The sequence below is a fragment of the Geotrypetes seraphini genome, chromosome 5, assembly GCF_902459505.1.
Source record: "Geotrypetes seraphini chromosome 5, aGeoSer1.1, whole genome shotgun sequence".
Lineage (NCBI taxonomy): Eukaryota > Metazoa > Chordata > Amphibia > Gymnophiona > Dermophiidae > Geotrypetes > Geotrypetes seraphini.
The window spans coordinates 246,954,303-246,977,148 of record NC_047088.1 but is presented as its reverse complement, the minus strand read 5'-3'; the positions used below and the strand labels follow the sequence as shown (position 1 = coordinate 246,977,148).

Below are 22,846 nucleotides of genomic sequence, written 5' to 3'. Positions count from 1 at the left end.
CTCATGCCCTTCAACACGGAGAAAGAATTAGCCGACCCCTCACTTAGATGGTGTCAGGTCAAAAGCGCGCCGGGACAAAGGCGTGTGCAGACAATTGAGCGCAGCGCGGGGGTGTGCGCCGTAGAAAATTACTGTTTTTAGGGCTACGACGGGGGGTGTGGGGGGGAACCCCCCCATTTACTTAATAGAGATCGCGCCACATGGGGGGGGGGTTTGGGGGGTTGTAACCTCCCCCCCATTTTTACTGAAAACTTCACTTTTTCCCTGTTTTTCGGGAAAATGTTAAGTTTACGGTAAAATGTGGGGGGTTACAACCCCCCAAACCCCCCACAACGCCGGCGTGATCTCTATTAATTAAACTGGGTGGGCTCCCCAACAAAACCCCCCATCGGATCCCCTAAAAACTGTAATTTTCTTCGGCGCGCACCTCCGTCTTGCGCTCAGTTGTCGGCGCGCGCCTTTGTCTTTCGCGGGGTTGTATCGTCATGCAAGAACTGCACTATGACCTTGTATTGCTTTTGAGTTTTATGTTGTGGCTTCCCGTAAGTACATTTGGAGAAACGGAAATAATAAAGAGAGAATTCTGTAGAGTGAGAACAGATATTTAGGTGCCAAGTACATATGTAAATGACCAGAATACCAGTATACTGTGTATAAGTGCACATGCATGTGTAAATGACAATTATCTGGCTACACGCTATTCTAAAAAAAAAAAAATGGTGCCTTTAAATACAGTGGTGCGTCATTTAAAGCCGGGTGTCTACGTGGGCAGAATCTGGTTAGGCTGAGGGTAGGACATACAATTTTGCACATAAATTAGAGACTGTATGCATCCTTATTGCGGCCGCCTAGCAACGCCTAGCTTCAGGATCGGCGTCTAACTTTTTTTTTTTTTAAATTGACTTAATCAGCGTGGTAATTGACCACGCCGGTTGTCAGCCAATCCCAAAAAATACTCCCATCAATTAAATAATTTAAGAGTTTGGCGCTGAAGTCTTAGGATGCTTAGTGATGCCTAACACGTGCCTAAGGATGCCTAACGACGCCTATGTTAAAACAATAGGCGTGGTTAGGGGGCGCGGTTGACTTAGGCATCTGAGATGGGCATTGTAAAGGCAGACAAGTGAAAGGCTGGACTAATGGACTGGTACTTACCTTTAGGACGCCTAGCATCGCCTAAGTCCACTTAGGTGCTGTTTGGCTTGATTCTTTAAATGGCATCTAGTGGTTGATTGACTACCGCACTGAGGGGTCTACATTAGCCAAATAAAAATAAATATTACCATATATCTATTTTGGTACGAAACCAATTTAAGTAATATCTCTTTTTTTTGTTTGTTAGTATATAGTAGTGTCCAAAAAATCCATGTGCCAATTAAAATAAATCTATTAACATTTATTATACAGTTGTCAATTGTGCAGCTGTTCATAAGTTAATGTTCATTAAAACTATGTCACTGTTTATGTTTTCAGACCAGTATGGTCTCTGTGGAAGGCCTTGCAAAGCTTGTGGATCCTTCTCAGTTGACGGATGAATTTGAAGGATCATTGGATTACAACCACGATGAATGGATTGAACTCCGGGTCTCGCTGGAAGACTTTTTTAACAATGCCGTCCATTTGTTATCAAGGTTAGAAGATCTGCAAGAAATGCTGGCCAGGAAAGAGTTTCCAGTGGATGTCGAGGGGTCCAGGAGGCTTATTGACGAACACACTCAGCTGAAAAAGAAAGTGATCAAGGCTCCGGTAGAAGAACTGGATCGTGAAGGACAACGGTTATTACAGTGTATTAGGTGCGGGGATGGCTTTTCTGGTAAGAACTGCATTCCTGGTAGTACAGACTTCCAAAGTCTTGTGCCAAAGATCACCAGCCTCTTGGACAAATTGCATTCAACCCGACAGCATTTGCATCAGATGTGGCATGTTCGTAAACTGAAACTGGATCAGTGCTTTCAATTACGACTTTTTGAGCAAGATGCAGAAAAGGTAGGCAATGATCTGTTAGCTTACAAGGTTACTAAGATCTATTGTTTCTATCATTGTCTAGAATTACCAGCATGAGGGATTTCTCCGAGCTGTTAAAGTCATGTTGAAAGCAGATGTATGTTATATGACTTTTGAAAACAAATCACTGATTTAATTGTTGGAAATAATAGCCTTGACGAGATCCAAGAATAGCTAGCTCTTGTCAACATCTATAAAAGGATAATGTATTTTACAATTACAGGCAATACATTTGGTAGACATTAACTAAAAAAATCAGACTTTGTTCAAATGACTTTCAGTTGTGTTATTAAGAAATGTACTCCAGTATCTTTTAAGAGAGGATTGAAGGTGCTCTGAATTTCAAATATAATTTTTGAAGGACTTTTAAAAATGATTGTTCTGTTATATGAATTCATATTTATAATACTGGCCTGATAAGAGAGTCCTGCTTGATCAAGGTGAGGCATTTCTCCCTCCATCTTTGACCACCTTCTCAGGTGACTTTAAAGAAACCCTTTCATGCCCAAGGCCCTGGTATGCTGTATTTCCAAAGTGCAACCCTCAGCACCTCTCTGGCCAGCCAGGGCAGCCATTTTCCCTCCTTCTCACCCTTATTTATTTAAAAATGTATTGATCGCCTCTCCAGTCAAACTGTCCATTCAAAGCAGTGTACAATCAATAAAACCGTCTAACATTAATCATAAGAGTTGCATACTGCCCTTTTCTCAAACTACGTCAACTGAAATTATGAAGTTGACAGAGAGAGGAAGCTAGAACTTTCAGGGATGCGTGTAAATAGATGATTTTACTAAGGTGCGCTAACCAATTAGCCCGTGCTAATCGAATTAGCGCACGCTAAACGCTAACGGGTCCATAGACTAACATGCACCCATTAGCGCGCTCTAAATTGATTAGCACGGGCTAATCGGTTATCGCACCTTAGTAAAAGAGGGCCTATATTTAGTTGAAATGGCCAACCTCCTTAACCCTTTCAGGACCAAGGGACCTATTTGTCCCATAACTTTAAAATCCTATACATTTTGATTGGGATAGTCGACAGTTCTAAATTTGATATGTACGGATTCCATATGATACTGCCTTTATGTAAACAAACCGGTTCCGACATTCATTCATTAGCGTCGTTGCCAGATTGACGAGAAGATTCACTTGCCACACTGTCCATAAGCCAGAAGTTAGATTTTTTTAAAAAAAAATAATGATATTTCACAAAAAAAAATCAATTTTTTGGCATCTGCAAGCCCTTTTTACCATAAAAATGTCGTCAAAACCACAAAAATTGGCCTACGATCCTTATGGTCCTGAAAGGGTTAAGAGGTTTGTAAAAAAAATAGTGTATAGAGTATTTAACTGCAATAGTAAACCTAATATTACATGTGTACCGGTATTTTCATAGGACCATTGATTTGGTATAGACATGTGCATATAAGTAGGATGATGGATTATGGCATAATCATGCCGGTATTAATAACTCTGTATTGTAATACCACCACAGAGCTTCTTTTACTAAGGTGCGCTAGGGGTTTTAGCGCGTGCTAGATGCTAACGCCTCGCGTTAGTATTTTTCATTTAGCGCGGGGTATGAGAAAATATTAGCTATTCAACAGGGATGCTGTAATAAATTTGTTGATGTTTGGGCGCCATTAGCAAATTATTGTAAGGATTGATTATATTTAATAATTTTTTATTTTTAATTCCCCTTTTATTTATTGAGGTACAGGGTGGGGGGAGGGTGGGTTTATTTTTTCAAATTATATGAAATTATTAAGTTATAATGAGGGGAGGGTGGGAGGGAGGATTTATATATTATGTTTCAATATATGTGTGATGAAAAGTGATATTAAAGTTTGTATGATTGTATTGTATTCTGAAGTATAAAAATGAATAAAGATTAAAAAAATAAATAAATAAAAACGCTAGCACACCTTAGTAAAAGGAGTCCTCAGTATAGAACCCATTTATTTATTTAAAAAAATTTGTATACCGCCTAATTTCTAAACGGTTTCCAAGCTGTAAACATTCCTAAAAGTATTTTTCAAACATCTTATCCCCATGCAGCGTACAAGATTGTCTGCAACCTATATACGTGCAGTAAGAGGCAGCTTGAATAGTAGCGTTTCCAGGAATTGAACACATGAAATGTATTGCAGCCTCTACATATAGGCGTCGACGAACAACTAACCCCGCCTCTTCTACAAAGCCGCGCGGTAACAGCCCCGAAGCCCATAGAGATTTAAAGGGCTTCGGGGCTGTTGCCACACGGCAGCCGCTAGCGCGGCTTTGAAGAAGAGGGGGTAAGTTGTTAATAATTTCTTAAACTTAGGCCAGTCTGTGCAAAGCCTTAATTGACCAACCAGAGCGTTCCATAAATTCACTCCGGCTACCGAAAACATTTTAGATTTTGTGGCCACGTGATAACGTACTCCTCTTTCCGCAGTAGCTATTAATTTCATGGCTCCCACTGATCTCAAAGCTCTTCCAGGCTTATAAACCTCCCACGGTGATAGAAACCAGGTTGGGGCACTCGCTGTTTTATGGGCAACCAATGTAGCTGTTTTAAAAATGGAATACACTTCTCTCTCAGTATTCGCGGGGGTTAGGGGCAGAGCCAGACCGCGAAGAGTGAAAAATCACGAATAACTTTGTGCCAGCTCTGACCCACCCCCGGACCTTACCTAGTGGTCTCCGCCTCTGATCGCCTCCCTCCATGTGTGTTGCGTGGAGGGCCAGTGCGGGTGCTTCGGTCTTCTCTTTTTCCGCTTCGGTGTCGGGCCGGGGGAGCGAAGAGGCGGCGGCGGGAGGATGCAGGTAAGAGGCGCTTGCCGGAGGGTTGATAAGCCAGGGTTATAGGGCGCTGAGAGCGGAGATCGTTCCTCTCTGAGTGCATAGGACCTGGGCCGGGCAGCTTGTGTTTGGAAAGGCCGGGGAGCACTTGGAGCCTGCTTGCGCGCGTGTGTTTAGGTCTGTGTGGGCCCCGACCGCTCTCTCCAGGGTCCGGCTCCTCGGTGTGCTTTGTTTCTCTTACATCGCCGCAAAGATGAACCGGTCTGTTATTGTGATGAGGACCCCCCCTCCGCCTCCGATCGTCTCCCTCCTCGCCCCGATCCAAGTCCCAGGGCTGTTTTTTTTTTAAATTCTCGGGGGAGGAGGGGGGAAGGGGCTGCGGAAAAAAATCGCAAATAAGCGAAACCGCAAACGTAGAACCGCGAATAGGGAGGGGGAAGTGTAATGTAACACCTTTACAGAAGCTCATGCATTGTAGCACCTTTGTGGACTGCTCCGAATTGACTCCCCAGTCTCGATAGTATAAAACAAACCACTAGTACGATCTAGCCAGGTAACTCTTTAGTAAGGACATAAGAGCATAAGAATTGCCGCTGCTGGGTCAGACCAGTGGTCCATCGTGCCCAGAAGTCCGCTCACGCGGTGACCCTCTGGTCAAAAACCAGCGCCCTAACTGAGACTTGCCCTACCTGCGTACGTTCTGGTTCATCAGGAACTTTGTCTTGAATCCTTGTCTTGAATCTAGCTTGATTCCTTTGAAGTGTCCTGCAGCTTACCGGGCTTGTATGAATGCCCAGGGGGAGGATAAAGACTACAGCCGAAAAATCGAGTTAATTCTTTGTTTTAGTCTTCACTCTGGCAAATGTTGAGGAGACACCTACACAATAATTGTTCGTCATGTGTCTGGAAATGGCAGAGGGGCACCTTAACTGCTACTCTGTATGTAAAATACTAGAATGGCATAGCATGTAAATGCGAAAGAGGCATTTTCAGGGGAGGGGCATAGTTATGTCCTGGGCGGGGCCAACATTTATACAGGCTGCTTACCCGAATACTGCAAGATCTGGGGTCCTTTCACTAAGGCGCGCTGGCCGTTTTAGCGCACATTGAACGCTAATGCGTCCATTATATTCTATGGGCGCGTTAGCATGTAGAGTGTGCTAAAACGGCTGGTGCGCCTTAGTGAAAGGACCCCTATATATGACACGCCACATTTAGGTGTCTGCATTTACACCAGCTATTTAAGCATGCCAGTGCTGGTTTACACTGGTATTCTATAAGACCATTTAAGTTCAAGTTTCAAGTAGAGGTCTGCACGGGAACAGGGATTGCGGGAATCCCGTGGGCCCCGCGGGGGTCCTGCAGGAATCCCCTCTGGCCCACGGGACTCCCACGGGGACCCTCCTCTGGCCCACGGGACTCCCACGGGGACCCCCTTCTAGCCAACGGGACTCCCACGGGGATGGAAGGCTTTGGAAGCAGGATTCGTCCATATAATATAATGGACACGTCAGCCTTAGTAAAAGAGGGGGTTTATAAGTTAATTACCTGAACAGAAAACAAAACAAGGGTTCCACCAAAGAGATTGCACAAGGAAATCAGCAGCGCAAACACAAAAGAAACTGTGGAATTGATGATCCTGTCAGAAGTAATTGCTGCTTTTTATGGGGATGGGCGGGGATGGAGGTAATTCCTTGCGGGGACGGGTGGGGACGGAGAGGATCCTGACGGGGACGGGTGGGGACGGAGAGGATCCTGACGGGGACGGGTGGGGACGGAGAGGATCCTGACGGGGACGGGTGGGGACGGAGAGGATCCTGACGGGGACGGGTGGGGACGGAGAGGATCCTGGCGGGGACAGGTGGGGACGGAGAGGATCCTGACGGGGACAGGTGGGGACGGAGAGGATCCTGGCGGGGACAGGTGGGGACGGAGAGGATCCTGGCGGGGACAGGTGGGGACGGAGAGGATCCTGGCGGGGATGGGTGGGGACGGAGAGGATCCTGGCGGGGACAGGCGAGGATGGGTGGGATTTCTGTCCCTGCGCAACTCTCTAGTTTCAAATTCAATCTATTTAATATACCGCAAATCTAAATGGTTTATGATGAATATAAAATCTAATATAATAAAACGGTAAGCTGCGCATGCGCACTTCCTATGCGTGCGCCAGTTTTCCGTGAGCTGTAGCGACCCATAGGAAGTGCGCATTTGTGGCTTACGGTCTGGCCTCATGCGAGGCAAGACAAGTGCGCATGCGGGCCCTTCCCTGCTCTCCATCTGTGGAGCGGCGGCTGCCGGCTGCTAGCACCCCCTGCCCTCTCCGTCGCCTCCCGGCTCCAGTGGCGTAGGCAGCACTATAAATACGCTGCTTCGCGCCCTTCTCTACCGATTTCCTCTGCCGCGTCTCTGATGACATCATCAGAGACAGACGCGGCAGAGGAAAACGGCAGTAGAAGGCCGCGAAGCAGCGTGTTTAAAGTGCTGCCTACGCGGCAGGAGCCCCGAGGTTTGTCGGCGGTGGGAGGGTCAGGAGCAGGCCGGATCGACAACGGCAGTAAAAAAAGGGGGAGGGGCCGAACGGAGCATGGAAAAGAAGGGAAGAGAAGGGAAAGGGGGGTGGGGTGGGGGAAAATGCTGCTACTGCTTCTGCACAGGAAAGGGGGGGGGGATAGGAGGTAAATGCTTTTGCTGCTGCATAGGGAAGTGGGATGGAAATGCTGCTGCACAGGGAACTGGGGGAAAATGACAGAAAGAAAGAAAGACACAGGGGCAGGGAGAGGGACAGAAAGACAGACAGAGAAAGGTGGCCAGATAGAGAGTCAGTGGGAGAGGGAAAGGGGGCTGCTTTGGGGGGAGGGGTATGCTGGGGGGAGACAGAAGGGGCCATGGAGAGATAGGGAAAGGGGGCTGCTTTGGGGGGGAGGTGTGCTGTGGACAGACAGCTTTGCTCTGGGGGGGGGGGAAGAGAGAAGAGGGCCATGGAGAGACATTTGGGGGGGAGGTGTGTGCTGAAGACAGACAGACATATATTCTAGCACCCGTTAATGTAACGGGCTTAAAGACTAGTGGAGAAATAAAACAATAGAAAACAAACTCTGTTACAATTAAAGGATAAATTACAATACAATTTGCAATGGGAAATTAAGGAAAAGAAAAAAAGGGGAACCCATAATAATATAACTTCCCCCCCAAGAAACCCTATAAATGCTTGAGAGAAATAAAATGCCTTTAATTGGGCTTAAATGTAATAAATTATTTTTCTTCACGAAGATAAATAGGAAGAGAGTTCCAGAGAACTGGCGCCATTACTGAAAATGACAAATTTTCTGTGTACATCAAGGAATACAGAGAAGGCACACACATAAGATGTTGGTCAGATGAGAGCGAAGAGATAAGCGTGCTGTAGAATGAGCCAAAAAACTATGCAGCAAAAGATGAAGTCCAGAGAACAGAACTAAAAAAGTGATTATATTTGCATGCGTTAAGGCCCATATTCTATAAATGGCGCTTTAATTTGGGTGCCAGTAGGTATCCTATCGGTGCCTAAGTTAAGAGGAGAATGCCATTTAAGAGTTCTTTTAAAAGAGATTCCAGGTGTTTAATGGTGCCTGAGGAAACGGTGCCAGAATCACGCCTCCGGCGCCTGATGCTACCGTACGCATGGCTAATACCAGAAGTGGCATTAGGTGCGAAGATCTGCAATGTGACATAATCAGGCTCGAGGAATGAGCATCGACATGGGCAGATGAGGTTCAACGTGGATAAGTGTAAAGTGATGCATGTCGGTAACAAAAATCTCATGCACGAATACAGGATGTCCGAGACGGTACTCGGAGAGACCTCCCAGGAAAGGGACTTGGGAGTTCTGATCGACAAGTCGATGAAGCCGTCAACGCAATGTGTGGCAGCAGCGAAAAGGGCGAACAGAATGCTAGGAATCATAAAGAAGGGGGATCAAGAACAGATCAGAGAAGTTCATGCCGCTGTACCGGGCCATGGTGCGCCCTCACCTGGAGTACTGCGTCTAGCACTGGTCGCCGTACATGAAGAAGGACACGGTACTACTCGAAAGGGTCCAGAGAAGAGCGACTAAGATGGTTAAGGGGCTGGAGAAGCTGCCGTACAGCAAAAGATTAGAGAAACTGGGCCTCTTCTCCCTCGAGCAGAGGAGATTGAGAGGGGACATGATCGAAACATTCAAGGTACTGAAGGGGATAGACTTAGTAGATCAGGACAGGTTGTTCACCCTCTCCAAGGTAGGGAGAACAAGAGGGCACTCTCTAAAGTTGAAAGGAGATAGATTCCGTACAAATGTAAGGAAGTTCTTCTTCACCCAGAGAGTGGTGAAAAACTGGACCGCTCTTCTGGAGGCTGTTATAGGGGAAAACACCCTCCAGGGATTCAAGACAAAATTAGACAAGTTCCTGTTGAACAAGAACGTACGCTGGTGGGACTAGTTTCAGTTAGGGCGCTGGTCTTTGACCAGAGGGCTGCCGCGTGAGCAGTTTGCTGGGCATGATGGACCACTGGTCTGACCCAGCAGCGGCAATTCTTATGTTCTTATGCGCCCCTGGAGGCGCGATTCTCGTCAAAGGTGGGCACCAGAAATGTAGACCTTGCATTTCCAGTGCCTACCTTTGCTTAGAGGTGTGATTCTGTAAACGGCACCATTTAGAGAATCCGAGCCTAAGTGTTCTTATGTAATTTATGGCATTCTTACTTGTGTGCAGTTCTCCAGATTACAGGTGCACATACACCAGCTCCAAGTTATACGTATGTATATCCCCTGTTACGTTTTTTGTCCTAAAATATGTAACGCCCTTTCATGAATCCCCCCTCCTAAGGGGACTGGATTGCATTTTGTTGAGTATCAGGTAAGAGGAGCAAATGGTCCCTGGGGTCAAAGGCCTCCTAGTGACTGCTAATTCCATAAAACCGCAAACGTAAGGGGGGCCCAAAAGACTTCCAGCACACAGATGTGAAACGTGGAGCACATTCCTTTATTAGCAAAATACTGACAGATAAAAAGACTCGATATGGGGCCATGTTTCGGTGGATAACTGCTGAATCATGGTCACATATTCGGGACTTTTTATCTGTCATGCTTTGTCACGTAGTGATTCTCTGTTCTCCTTTTGGATTTTTTTTTTTTTGAATGCTAATTCCATCCAGAAAACCATTATCCCAGAGGTTGCAGTGAATGAGTTGCCTCTTCTGAAGTGTGTCCTCAGACTGCACAGGGGAGCAGTTATCAACATGGGTTTCTGTTGAGACAGGTTATTTTAGAGGTCACGCTGTTTTAGCACAGGTCCCAATGAGACCCGATACTGAAATAGCACAACTTACGGTATAATAACCCATCTGAAAGGCAGCCCGCTTTGATAACTTCTCCCCTCAGAGGAAATTTTATACCAACCAGATAATGTAAAACCTTTACAGTTAAAATGATAAATAATTTTGACACCAACGAGAAAGGTTTCCTATCACGATAAGCTATAAAATTATACTGCTTTGTCATCTTCTGATCAATCATCCATCTCTCCGTTTCCACACACACCCTCCCCTTGAGACTGTCATTGAAATGCTTTTATGTTTCACTTATACATTTTGATAAACAGTAGACCCCAGCAAATTCACAGTTCACGAATCGCGGACTCAGTCATTCACGGTATTTTCTGACTGCCTCTTCCGGTCAGAAAATACAGGGAATGACTGAGTCCGCGAATCAGCTTTCTGCACAGCCGTCGATTCCTCCTCCTCTCCCCCCCCCCAACCCAGTCAGCCAATCAGCCTTCTGCACAGCTGATTCCTCCTCCTCTCCCCCCTAGTCAGCCAATCAGATTTCTGCACAGCCAATTCCTCCTCCTCTTCCCCCATCAGCCAATCAGCCTTCTGCACAGCCAAACCACCTGCCAGCCTAAAAATTGGTTTTTTTTAACACCCGCCGCCTCTGATCCGCTCCTAAACCGCATTTGCGGTTTTATGAAATTCGCGGGTGCTCCTGGAACGGAAGCCCCAGGAATTTCAGGGGAGTACTGTATTGTCATCTTTTGTTCCTATTGTCCTGACCTGAGAAAGAAAGTTCTGGCCTTAGAAAGCTAGCCAAAAAATGAATTAAGATAGTCAAATGAAAACAGCCTCATCTTATTTTCTTTTCTTTTTTTCAAAATTTCTATTTATTATCTTTAAAGTGGTCTAACACAGCAACCGCACTAATTTATGCTAGTGAGGGGGGTGACAGATTTGGGAGGGGGGGGAGGGGATATGTGTAGGATAATCCTGAGCAATTAAAGCTTATTAGAGCTTTAAGTTGTCTTTGATTTGACTTCCACCCCACAGAATATAAACATATCCTTCTGTAATTTCAAACTCATGTTCTTAATGTTTAGAGGTTGGTTTTCTTTAGCTTAGTAACGTTGATGAACACCAGTGCTAAGCTTTAGTGTGTGTTTTGTTTGGGGGGGAGGGTGTTATGAGAGATATCCATGAGAAATTTGAAAGTGTTTCTGCTAAATGCAGACCTGGCACCAGACCGTCTGTGGGTCCATCAAATTTCCAAGTGGTTCACACGTTGGGTCAATGGAGGGAGGCAGGCAGGGAGAAATGGGAGGCTGGAAAAGTCGTCACAGTCGCAGCAATTTCAGAAAAAAAGGACTGTACTTCTGTGTTCCGCCTTTTCTTGTATTAGTTACACAATTGTTAAGGTTTGTCATGGGGCATAAAACCAAAAACCTGTGGAGAGTTGATGGTCAAGATGAAGACTTTGTTAGAAGAAATAAATGATCCACATAAAAATGTCTAGGGCCTGAACCACTGGAAACAATTGGACCCAACACGGTCCGTGTTTCAACACTATTGTCTTCTTCAGGGGTCCCTATAGGTCCTACATGCAGTCTTGTGGATTAAATACTAAAAAATAAAAACCATAGCCTCTGTGCTGGTGAGCTGTACTCGGAATATTATGGATAATTCTAGTCTTTAAGTCCATTACATTAACAAGTGCTAGAATAGATGTGTCTGTCTGTCTTTGTTTCTTTATCTCTCTCTCCTTGGCCGCTGTCTGTGTCCTTCTGTCTCCCCCCCTCCCCTCCCCCCCCGAACAAAGCTGTCTGCCCCCAGCACACACCTCCCCCCCAAGAAGCCCTCTTTCCCTCTCCCTAACTGTCTCTCCATGGCCCTCTTCTGTCTTCCCCCCAGAGCAAAGCTGTCTGTCCCCAGCACACCTACCCCCCAAAGCAGCCCCCTTTCCCTCTCCCTATCTCTCCATGGCACCTTTTGTCTCCCCCATCACACCCCTCCCCCCAAGTAGCCCCCTTTCCCGCTCCCTGTCTCTCCATGGCCCCTTTTGTCTTCCCCCAGAGCAAAACTGTTTGCCCCAAGCATACCCCTCCCCCCAAAGCAGCCCCCTTTCCCTGTCTCTCCATGGCCCCTTCTGTCTTCCCCCAGAGCAAAGCTGTCTGTCCCCAGCACACCTCCCCCCCAAAGTAGCACCCTTTCACTCTCCCTATCTCTCCATGGCCCCCTGTATTGATCCCCTTCTTTCCCTTCCTCCATCCCTGCGTCTTCTGGCCTGCTCCTCTTCAAAGCAGCCTGCGATCGTGGTGGCCGGCTTTAGTGAACCCCGCAGGCCACTCTCCAACTCGGTAGCACGTTCCGTCTGACGCGATACCGTGCGTCAGAGGGAATGTGCTACTGAGGTTGGAGAGCGGCCTGCGAGGTTTTTTAAAGCAGGCCACGATCGTAGGCTGCTCTGAAGAGGAGGATCATCAGCGGTGGCGGCAGTGGTAGCAGTGAGCGAGGGCGGGAGGTGTGTTCCCTGACGAGGACGCGGGCAGGGAGAGAGCTTGCCTGCGCTTCCGGTTGGTGAGGGAGGGAGGGAGAAGGGGAGTGGCCAGAATGTTCCCTGCCACTGGGTTCTAAAATGGAACACGGCCAAGGATCACACACCACAGCGGCAGGGATCACGCTGTTTTAACAGTGCATGCGCTAGTAGGTTAGGGCTGAAATATCCATGGAGCTGGCTAGAGTAGGGAAAACAATGCCGAGCCAGATGCTGGTCTCTGCTGACTGTTTCTTGTGATTGATCAATAGCACATTTGCTCCCTAACCTCCCTTCCCCACTCCATCGCCTTGACTCATGAGATTTTACTCCACACCAAACAGAAGAGTAGAGTGAATTAGGGAGACCTCTTTCTGCTTTTATTGGACTTGGAACATACTTTTACTGTCAATGCATGAAAGAATGCATGCTGTGTCTAAATCTGAAAAGGTGTGCTACAAGGTCTCTTTAAAACAGGGGTGTCCAACCTGAGGCCCCGTGAAGTATTTTGTACGGCCCCGGTCGAGGGCGATGCAGTGTTTTCCTCTGCTGCCCCCGGGTGTTTACCATCTTGCCAGCTCCCTCCTCTGTCTTCTCTGTCTTGCTGCAGCGTTTGCGCATTTGTGTGGCCCCAGAAACATTTTTTTCGGCCAATGCGGCCCAGGGAAGCCAAAAAGTTGGACACCCCTGCTTTAAAATAAACCAGCCATCGTTGGATTTGTCAGATTCAAAAACATTTGATAGCAGTATGGCATAGAGTGGGTTTGTTAGATCAGTGTTCTTCAACCACCGGTCCATGGACCAGTGCCGGTCCACAGAAATTTCCTGCCGGTCCACAGGGCCAGCACGTGCATCAGGCCCAAAACAGTGTTCTTCAACCACTGGTCCATGGTGCGATCGATGCGGCGTTATATTTGAGCCAGCGCCCTCTTCCTAACTGATTCAGTGCACAAAGCCACGGGCAGTGGCTCCTACGGGCATACTGCGCCTGAACCGTAAGCCTTCTCTCTGACGTTGCAACGTCAGCGGGAAGGCTTCCAGATGAGGTACGGGACGTGCAAGGTGCAATTAGTACTATTATGGGGGTGGGGTCTGGGGTGGAGATTGGGTAGAGATGGGCGGGGTCTGGCCCACAACTTAGCCCAGTGTTCTTCAGCCGCTGGTCCACGGACCGATGCCGGTCCGCAGAATAATTCTTATATTTCTGCCGGTCCATAGGTGTAAAAAGGTTGAAAAACACTGGGCTAGATGATATGAAGGTATGCTGAAAAGTTCTCAGCTCAACCAAGAAGAGAATAACGTGGATATGGTTAAGTTAATGATCCGAAACAATGTGGCAAAATAACGCTCAGACTTCAGGAAGTTGGTTAGTTGGGCTGAGAACTGTCCAGTTGTATGTTTATTATTATTTTATTGTAACTCGCATAGTAAATCTGAATAAGCGATTTATCAAATAAAAAATAAACCTGAAACTTGAAACTTCAGCACCCCCTCAAGTATGTAATAAAAGTGAGCCAAGTATAGGACAATCAAGCCATTGTGACATCACTGATGAGGCTGGCTCTTATTGGTGGAATCTATATTAGATTAGTTTAAGAAGTGCTAATTGGCATTATTTTGGGGTTACACAAGGACGTGCCCTATGCTAATATTCTATAACCTATGCACCTAACTTTCCTCACATGCCACTCCCAAGGGGGTATGGCCATGGGAGGGGCATGAGCGGGTCAGGGTGTTCCAAGAATTTTGGTTCCGTGTTATAAAATACATACAATTTCTGCATCTAAATGCCATTGGTTGGGCAGAAACATTTATACCAGCCTTTGGTACGTGTAAATGTTCACACCCAAAGTTAGGTGCAGATATGTGTGTTGGAGCTAATATTTTATAAACTAGTTTTATAGCCTGTTACATTAACGGGTGCTAGAATATATGTGTGTGTGTCTGTCTTTATTTTTTTTTCTCTCTCCTTAGCCACTTTCTGTATTTCTGTCTGTCATTTTTTTTTTTCCTTGGCTGTCCACTACCACCCCTTGCTTGCTCCCCCTATCCATTCTCCCTTCCTTTAACCTCCCCTTTGTCCTCCACCACCCCATCACTGTTCACCTTATCCAGCAGAAGCCCTTCTCCCTTTGTTTTACCTCCCCCTGTCCATCATCACCTCCTTCCTGCTCCCCCTGTCCAGCAGTAGGCCTGTCTTCATTTTTCTGACCCTCCTCCCTGTTCATCAGCACCTCTTCCCCTGTCCATCAACCCCTTTTCTGCCCCTCCATTTCCGTGTGTTGCAGCATTTCCCTCCCACCCCACTTCCCTGTGCAGTATTTTCCTCCCCCCCATGTTAAAATGCTTTCCGGGTTTGGGCTGCTGCGGCCTGCAGCCGCCGCAGCTGACATCTGACTCGAGCCGCCGCGGCCAACATCCAACTCGGGCCACCGTGGTCGACATCCGCCTCAGGGGGGGGAGGAAGAGAGAGAGCGGAGAGAGTACGGTGCGCAAGGGAATGACGGCGGCAGGGACGGCCAACTTACAGGAAGGGAGCTGCGTCTTTCAACAGGGAGCAGGCCAGACCGTAAGCCACGCATGCGCACTTCCTATGGGTCGCTACAGCTCACGGAAGACCGGCGCATGCATAGGAAGTGCGCATGCGCGGCCTAGCGTTTTATTATATTAGATGCTATTAGTAAATCAGGCTTTAGTCTTAGCTGCGAAAATATCAGTGGATATAGGGCACTGCTCACTCTAAGCTGAGTGGGAACCCCCTACCTACAGGTCTGCCAGTGGATGGCGCTGTGTTAGTGAAGGACAGACAAACTCTGCTCCAGGGAACCTGCCTGTTCCTAGGAATTGAAACACATATTGAAGCACTATCCCCTCCTGGTATCCATGGCATCCTGCTCAGCTTAGAGGGAACTATGGCAAGGATATACAAAGAATCAGGGGGAGGGCATTATTATCTCTGTGATTTACACATGGGAATCCCTGAATTTGAATGGGTAAACAACAATTTTTTACAAAGGACTCAACATACACATGCATGTCCATAATACATAGAAATTGCAAGGTGACGTATTCTGAGCATGACCTGGGCAAGACTTTACATGCTTCATTTTCTAATTAGAGATCCCACACTTTTTTGAATTCCATCACTGCTTTTCTCTCCACCACTTCCCTTGGAATGCCCTCCCGAGGGAAGTGGTGGAGAGGAAAGCAGTGATGGAATTCAAAAAAGCGGGGGATAAAAATAGAGGATCTCTAATTAGAAAGTGAAGGATGTGAAGTAAAGAACTTAGGCCGGTATTGGACAGACCTGCACGGGCTGTGTTCCAAATGTGGTGATTCGGTGTAGGATGGGCTGGGGTGGGCATCAATGGGAATTCCACGAATATGGAACATGAGGATGTCACTGGCTAGACTTTACGGTTGATGTCCTGCAAACAATGGGATGGTTGGATAGGTTGGAGTGAGCTTGGACGGCAACTTCAGCATTTGGAACCTAGGACAATACCAGACTTTACAGTCTACGGTCCAGAAATATCAAAGAAGAGACAAGTTAATCTAATCATGTATTTTTTAATGAGTATAACTAATGGACAGACTAGATGGACTGTTCAGGTCTTTATCTGCCGTCATTTACTATGTTACTATGTTACCTGGCAGAAACTCAAAGAGTAGCAACATTCCAGAGCTTAGATTGTGATGTCATAATGTCTCATTCCACCAATGCCTTAGAGCCAACCTCAGCGGTGATGTCACAATGGCTTGATTAGATGGCAACTTCAGCATTTGGAACCCTGGACCATACCAGACTTCATAGTCTATGGCCCAGAAATATCAAAGAAGAGAAAAGTTAGTCTAATCATGTATTTTTTTAATGAGTATAACTTATGGGCAGACTGGATGGACTGTTCAGGTCTTTATCTGCCGTCATTTACTGTGTTACCATATTTCTCGTTTCAGAAGGGACGTCTTGCATGTGTGTGACCTAATGTGTCAGCATCAAGCTGTTTTCTGGTTGGTTAAAAGTGCTCGTTTTGGCCAGCTATGTGAGGAGGGTTTAAGGGAGGCATCCTCCTTAATTCGCTGTTCTTTATTTCCCGTTCCTAACTGAAACTAAATCAAGATTGCGAGATCTGTGGTTAATTAGCAGCATTTACACATATAGATTTACAAGATTGATAACATTACACACCATGTTAGTCATTCAAAATGGTTTTCAGTAAAACAAAAGTCAAATCTAAACTAGATTTATGAGTCACTCTGTCTAAAATGGTTCAAGGTGCCATACGGTTAATTACAAAAAACTGGAAAAATTGGGAAAGATTAAATTATGTCAAACACATAAATTAGAACAAATACAGGCAATACAATTAGGGCAATATAAGAAATTTTGGGACCCGTTGGCAAAATTTTGTAATGAATGAATATACACCTTTGAATATATATACCTTATCCTGTTAGCTATAATTGCACATCCAGGGAGGGGGTGTGGGGGAGGGTGATTATGATATGATTTTGGGATTGTGATGTGGGGAAATATGCAAGTAATATTATTTGGTTTTCATGCCTGTGTTGTAATAGAGGGAGGGAGTGGGGAGAAAATAATTCTAGGAGGAAAAATTCTGTAAAATATCAGTGCTGTTTTTATAACTGTTTTTGTATGTATTCCTATAAGCACTGTTTTAGTTTCTTTAAAAATGAATAAAGATTTTTTTTTTTTAAAGATACATTTTAGTACTCTACAAGGAGCTATAGAAAGTACATTGCAGAAATCTTAATGAGGGGGGCACAGTCAGGGCAGGATTAATTCATTGAGGGCCCCTAGACACCCAAGTTCACTGGGCCTCGTGCCCTGTCCCACCCCACTATGCGCCCAGGCAGAAACAGGAAGCTGCGTCAGAGGGAAGCTTTGGGCAAGCAGCACTGCTTGCGCAATTACAGTTCTCGTTGCCTTTTTTACCCGCATTGCTTGCTTGTCCGTTGATGGGGGGGTGGGCGTTGCCGATCGGGGGGGGGGGGGGCCGCGTTGCCAATCGATGCTAGAGGGGCCCATTGCCGTTTGGAAAAATCAATGTTGATGCCCAACTTCATCGGGCCCCCCCCTGACCATTTCGGGCCCTAGGCACATGCCTACGTGGCCTATTGGTTAATCCTGCCCTGGGCACAGTCCAACTTAGGTGAGCTAGTGCTGTTTGAAAAGAGATGCTGTGAGGTAGAGCATGGCTTATAGTGCAATTTAGAGAAAATACAATTTAGCACAGCGCAAGGATGCTACAGAAGATACATTACAGAGCATTTTAAGAAATAGCGGCAAGTGAGCTAATACTGTTTGAAGAGGGTCGCTATGAGATAGAGATCGTTCGTTATAGTCCAGTGTCAGGTGTATATGGCGCCATAGAGGTGGTAGGGTGATATTTGGGCACGCGTCTCAATTTTCTTGGGTGTGTGTGGTGTCGAAGAGATAGGTCTTTAGTTTCTTCTGGAATGTAAAACCAGGAACCTAGTAAGAACAACAGATTAATTATATGTCTGTGCCCATACGAGGGTCTTCAACCCCCCTCCAAAAGGACAATGGTGGTTGCTGCTCATGTGACTCCCCCATTGATAATTTATTCACACAGGAGTCATGCTTCCCCCCTTTTTTCTTGCCTCACAACTTCACCCCCCCCATTCCCCCCGTCCCTGGCTAGTACTGCTAACAAAATTCTACCACCAGATCTCAAATCCCTAGTGGGCATATAGGACCTGATTTGGTAAATCATATTGAAAATTAGGTGTCGGGGAAAATCAGCACTCAGGCCCCGATTCTATAAATGATGCCTAAAACATAGGCGCCAAGAAATGCGACACATAGTGTGCTCTCAGTCATGAGTTAGGCGCCGTTTATGGAATCACGCTTAGCCTAAACTGGACTTAGGTGCCAGTAGGCATCAAAACTGTAGACGTCCCCTATATTTGCCAGGGTTTTTTTTGGCTTAAATGCCATCCAGTTTAGGCGCCTAGGTGGAAAACATGCCCAAGATTAACCCATGATCGGCCCATAACCACGCCCACTTTTTGGACCAGGCGCCTTCCTGAAAGTTGTAGGTGCCTACAAACCAATTAATTTTAATGTAAGCCAATTAAGCTTGTTTTCGGCGTCAATAAAGCTTTTTAAATAATTAAGTTAGGCGCCTTCTGTAGATTGGCTAGGCGAGATGAGTGTTCTGTATAGAATAGTGCTTAGAAAACAATACTGGAAAACCGGAACAGCAGAGGGTCACAATACAAGAACCCAATGGCCTGATGCCCAAAGCATTGTTCCCTTTGCAATTGCTAATAAAGACAATTAAAAAAAAAGAATAGCGCTTAGCCCCAATTTCCGCACCCAACTTTGGTCGAGAGGATTTATGCCAATTGAAATCTAGTGTAAATCCTGGCACACAATCCCCTGGATTCTGTAACACTGTGCCCATCTTGTGAGAATGCCCCTGACTCATCCATGCCCCTCCCATAATCACACCCCCATTTGGGGGTTGCATGGTGCGAGTTGTATGCACTTAGTTATAGAATGCGCACAACTCCCAATTGATGGGTTTTTACAAATATATATTTTTATTACACATGCAATAGAAAATACAACTATGAGAGCCAGAACGAACATCTCAAGAGCATGGAACTATAGTCAGGAAAACAACATTACAACAATAATTGATGGTTTATGGTTATGATTTGTTAGTTCTGTTTATTTGGTACTCTTGTGAGTGGCTTTTGTTTACCGCCTATGTAACAGACAACCTGGTGTGGCAGGCTGTCTTGAATTTCTGTGGCATAGGAACAAAACGCTCTTTATATCTTTACAGTTTGACTCACACTACATAGACAAATACTCTGGCTTACCTCAGCCAAGTGTATATATAGCAGATGTCTGTTCTTCACCTCCCCTTCCTCTGGGACCTCTCTCTCACTGAGTCAAGTCTGGGCTGAAATACTCCTCCCTGAGTCCCCCCTCCCCCCCCCCGGACTGAATGGACCCATTGGTTTATGTGCCTTTAGGTGATGTTTTTAACCGCATTTTATCTATTGTCATAATAAACTTTGCATGCATCATTATACGCCCGTCCGCAGTTTTCCTTGTTTTTGGTTTGCCTTCGTATTCCTCACTGTAGACTTTGTTGGTTCCCACTTCGTTGTTGACTCCTGCTCTGTTGACAGACCCTTTTCTGAAATATTGCCAGAACCGAGCACATCCTGACTTGGATATCTCAGTCTCTCTGTTCTACGTGAAATGGGGATTGGAAGTGTCAAGATCACTGAAAATAAGCCTGAGTGTGATATGCAAACACCTCTCTGCAGTCTACGTAAATCTGATCTCTTTAGAATAACCATTCACAGTCTTTTAAATAACGATATGCTAATTGCGCTTTGTGCTTCCCATAGTAAGATGCCGTTTTCTCCACTGACTTTATCACGGTGCTTTCATGCAAAATCAAACTCTTTTAAATTTCCCAGAAATGTGGTTGATAATAAAACCAATTTTTGATCATCTCCAGTTATATTGGTTAAAAGATTTTGCCCCCCCCCCCCAAAAAAAAAGAGCCATTGCATATTCTTCAACTGTCTATCCTAGGTTTTCCAGAATTAAACAAGTTCATTCTGCAAAGCCATCTGCTTTGAGTTCATTCTGAGAGTCTTTAAAATTTAAAAGTTCAAGTCACGCTTTGCTCTGTGCTAATTTTGCATTATTGGGGCATTTTGAAGTCTGCCACCAGAGGACTACTGTACCTTTGAACGTAAAGTTTAAACAATTACCTACCATAACAGGAAATGGATGTTGGGAGTTTAGTGGAATTCTAATCACCCTGGCCTGTCCTCATAGTTCACACTTCAACAACATGCCTGGCAGCACAGATAACTTGGATTAGGGTCTGCTGTGTGCCGGAGATATCTGTGTTTGAGTAACATAGAAACATGATGGCAGGAGTGGGGGAGGAAGAGGTGGGGGTTACTTGTATTACTATAGTTGGCAGTAACGGCAGTGCTAAGAGAACATAAAGCCCTTGGGATTCACAGCCATGCTATTAGGAATGGGAAAGTTTAAAGAGGGAAAGGAGGAAGAGAAAAATTCCAGTAGTCTTCTTCCCATCTGACAGGTAATTTTATAAACTTTTTATGTATATAAAGGACTAGATTCTAAAAAATCGGCACAAAAAAAAAAGCACTTAATGCTAGTTTATAAATGGCATTCAAAGTTAGGTGTTGTTTATAGACTAGGACTTAGTGCCGGGAACTGGGCCTAACTTGAAGAAGCGGCCATTTTGAAACGTGGTGTAAATCCTTATGCCTAAATTAGGCACATATCTCCCTTATTCATTTAAAAACGTCAAGAAAAATTACTCATTTCTGTATCAGTGCTATGCTTGAAAACTGTGTTTTGTTTTGTTCATTTTATTAAAGAAGGAGCCTCTATATATGTGTCTGCCATGTTGGGAGGTGTTTTCCAGATTTTTTTTTTTTCTATTCATATTGTTTGGTTTTATCTGAGAGAATATCTTGTTGTTTTTGATTGGTTGTTTTCTTATTGCTTTTTTTTTTTTTTGTGTGCGACTGGTAATGCGTAGTCCCACAGAATTCTTAAAAATTTAGTTAATCTTTCTTTCATCTGTTTGTATCTTTCTTAACAAAAGAGTGATGGTCTCTTCTTAGACTTTGCTTTTATATGGTGAGTGAAGGGACACGTCTTGTAGTTTTCCATATGCTGTTTAAAGCTGTAAGAAAACCAGACCCTGTTTGTTTTTCCTTCTCTGAAATACTGCAAGGACATTTATGTTTGAAAAGATGTGTTCTTATCTTGTTGTGAAGTGAATTCAATTGTTTTCATAAGCCATATTTGCAAGCAGCTTTAGATAAGAAAAAGGCTCTGGACTTCAGCCTTTAGATAGTAAAAATGCTTGTTATTTCTTTAAAGTTTCATGTGACCTGTGTCCATATATGGTTTGTATTTACGTCACATGCTGACACATGCTGACAACACTGATTCATGTAAAATGATATAAAAGAGGTGTAAAGCTGACAATAAAGCGGACATGTTTCAGAGATTTCTTGCCTCTAAGATATGTCCCCAGGTGCATCTGGCTTCCAAATGACAGAGAGAAAGTATGGGGCAGGAATTGGGACCTAATCCTTTTCAGTGAGAAGCTAGTACTATTCGGTTCTGGCAAGTTTTATTGAGTTTAACATTAATTAACTTATTTTACCTTACTGCTTCTTTTTTATGTCTAAAGATGGTAATATAAAAAAACCAGAAATGGGCGATTTGTTTTTCTTGATGTTTTTTTTAATGATATGTACACTTAAGTTAGAGAATATGTGACTCTTTGAGATATCCACAAAGACTTGGATTCTCAAGACGGCGGCAGAATTGGCCAGCGCTTGAAAAAACAGCACCAGCCATATGTCACTCAGAGTGTGGTACCATTTTTAGAATCGTGGTCTGTGTCAACAGGCGTCAGAAATGTAGGCTGGGAGGAATCAAGATGGCGTCGGAGTGAGTCGAACTATTAGGTGGCTCCTGCTCTGTTCGGCAATTTTTCAACTTTCTACAAAGAAATTTACCTGTTATGCCTAAGCGCAGGGGTAAGCAGAGGAGTGTGCTTCCTGCCTCCTCTTCCACTTCATTGACTCGACAAGCGGCAATAACATCTTATGTCGTTCCAGTTGGTGAGGGCGTATCCGCTGACCGAGGAGGGCAGACCTCGGTCTTGGAAGGCGATGTTTCGCTTAGCCCTTTCGGGCCTGGAGTACCTCCGCGTCCCGGGATGATGTCGGGACACCCTCAGACGTACAGGAAGCGCCAGAATTGACGTCTCTGGCGGCGCTGCAGGTCTCACCCCTGACCTCGGATGGGAATTACAGCTTGCTGACTCCTTTGCAGTCAGCATTGAGCTTCGGAGGATCTGGAAGTCAGCGGGAGGCTGGGAAAGTGGAGGCGGATCCCTTGGTGGAGTCCCCCGGAATAGCTACCCCTGCTCCCCTGATTAAACCAGCGGTGATCGATATGGAGGCATTATGGAGTGCTATGGAGACTTTACACAAGGTATGCTCCCAAATTGTACTTTCTACACAAAATACTAATAGTAAATTTAAAACTTTTGAAGAGGAACTTCAGCAACAGTCTAATAGAATGGACAAATTGGAGAAATCTGTGGCAGATGGGAAGATTACCACTAATTTACAATTTAAGGAGAAAGCTTTATTAGCCAG

The 22,846-nt window shown here is 45.3% G+C and overlaps 1 protein-coding gene across 4 annotated transcripts in view; it reads left to right on the top strand.

Moving 5' to 3' along the window:
- The window catches only part of KALRN (kalirin RhoGEF kinase), a 1,310,049-nt gene that overhangs the window by 541,078 nt on the left and 746,125 nt on the right, over positions 1-22,846 (top strand). For all 4 annotated transcript variants that reach the window (XM_033944399.1, XM_033944394.1, XM_033944393.1 and 1 more), the window contains one exon: positions 1,474-1,986. In XM_033944399.1, the coding sequence (XP_033800290.1) occupies positions 1,474-1,986 (513 nt within the window). The remainder of the gene's footprint in view (positions 1-1,473; positions 1,987-22,846) is intronic.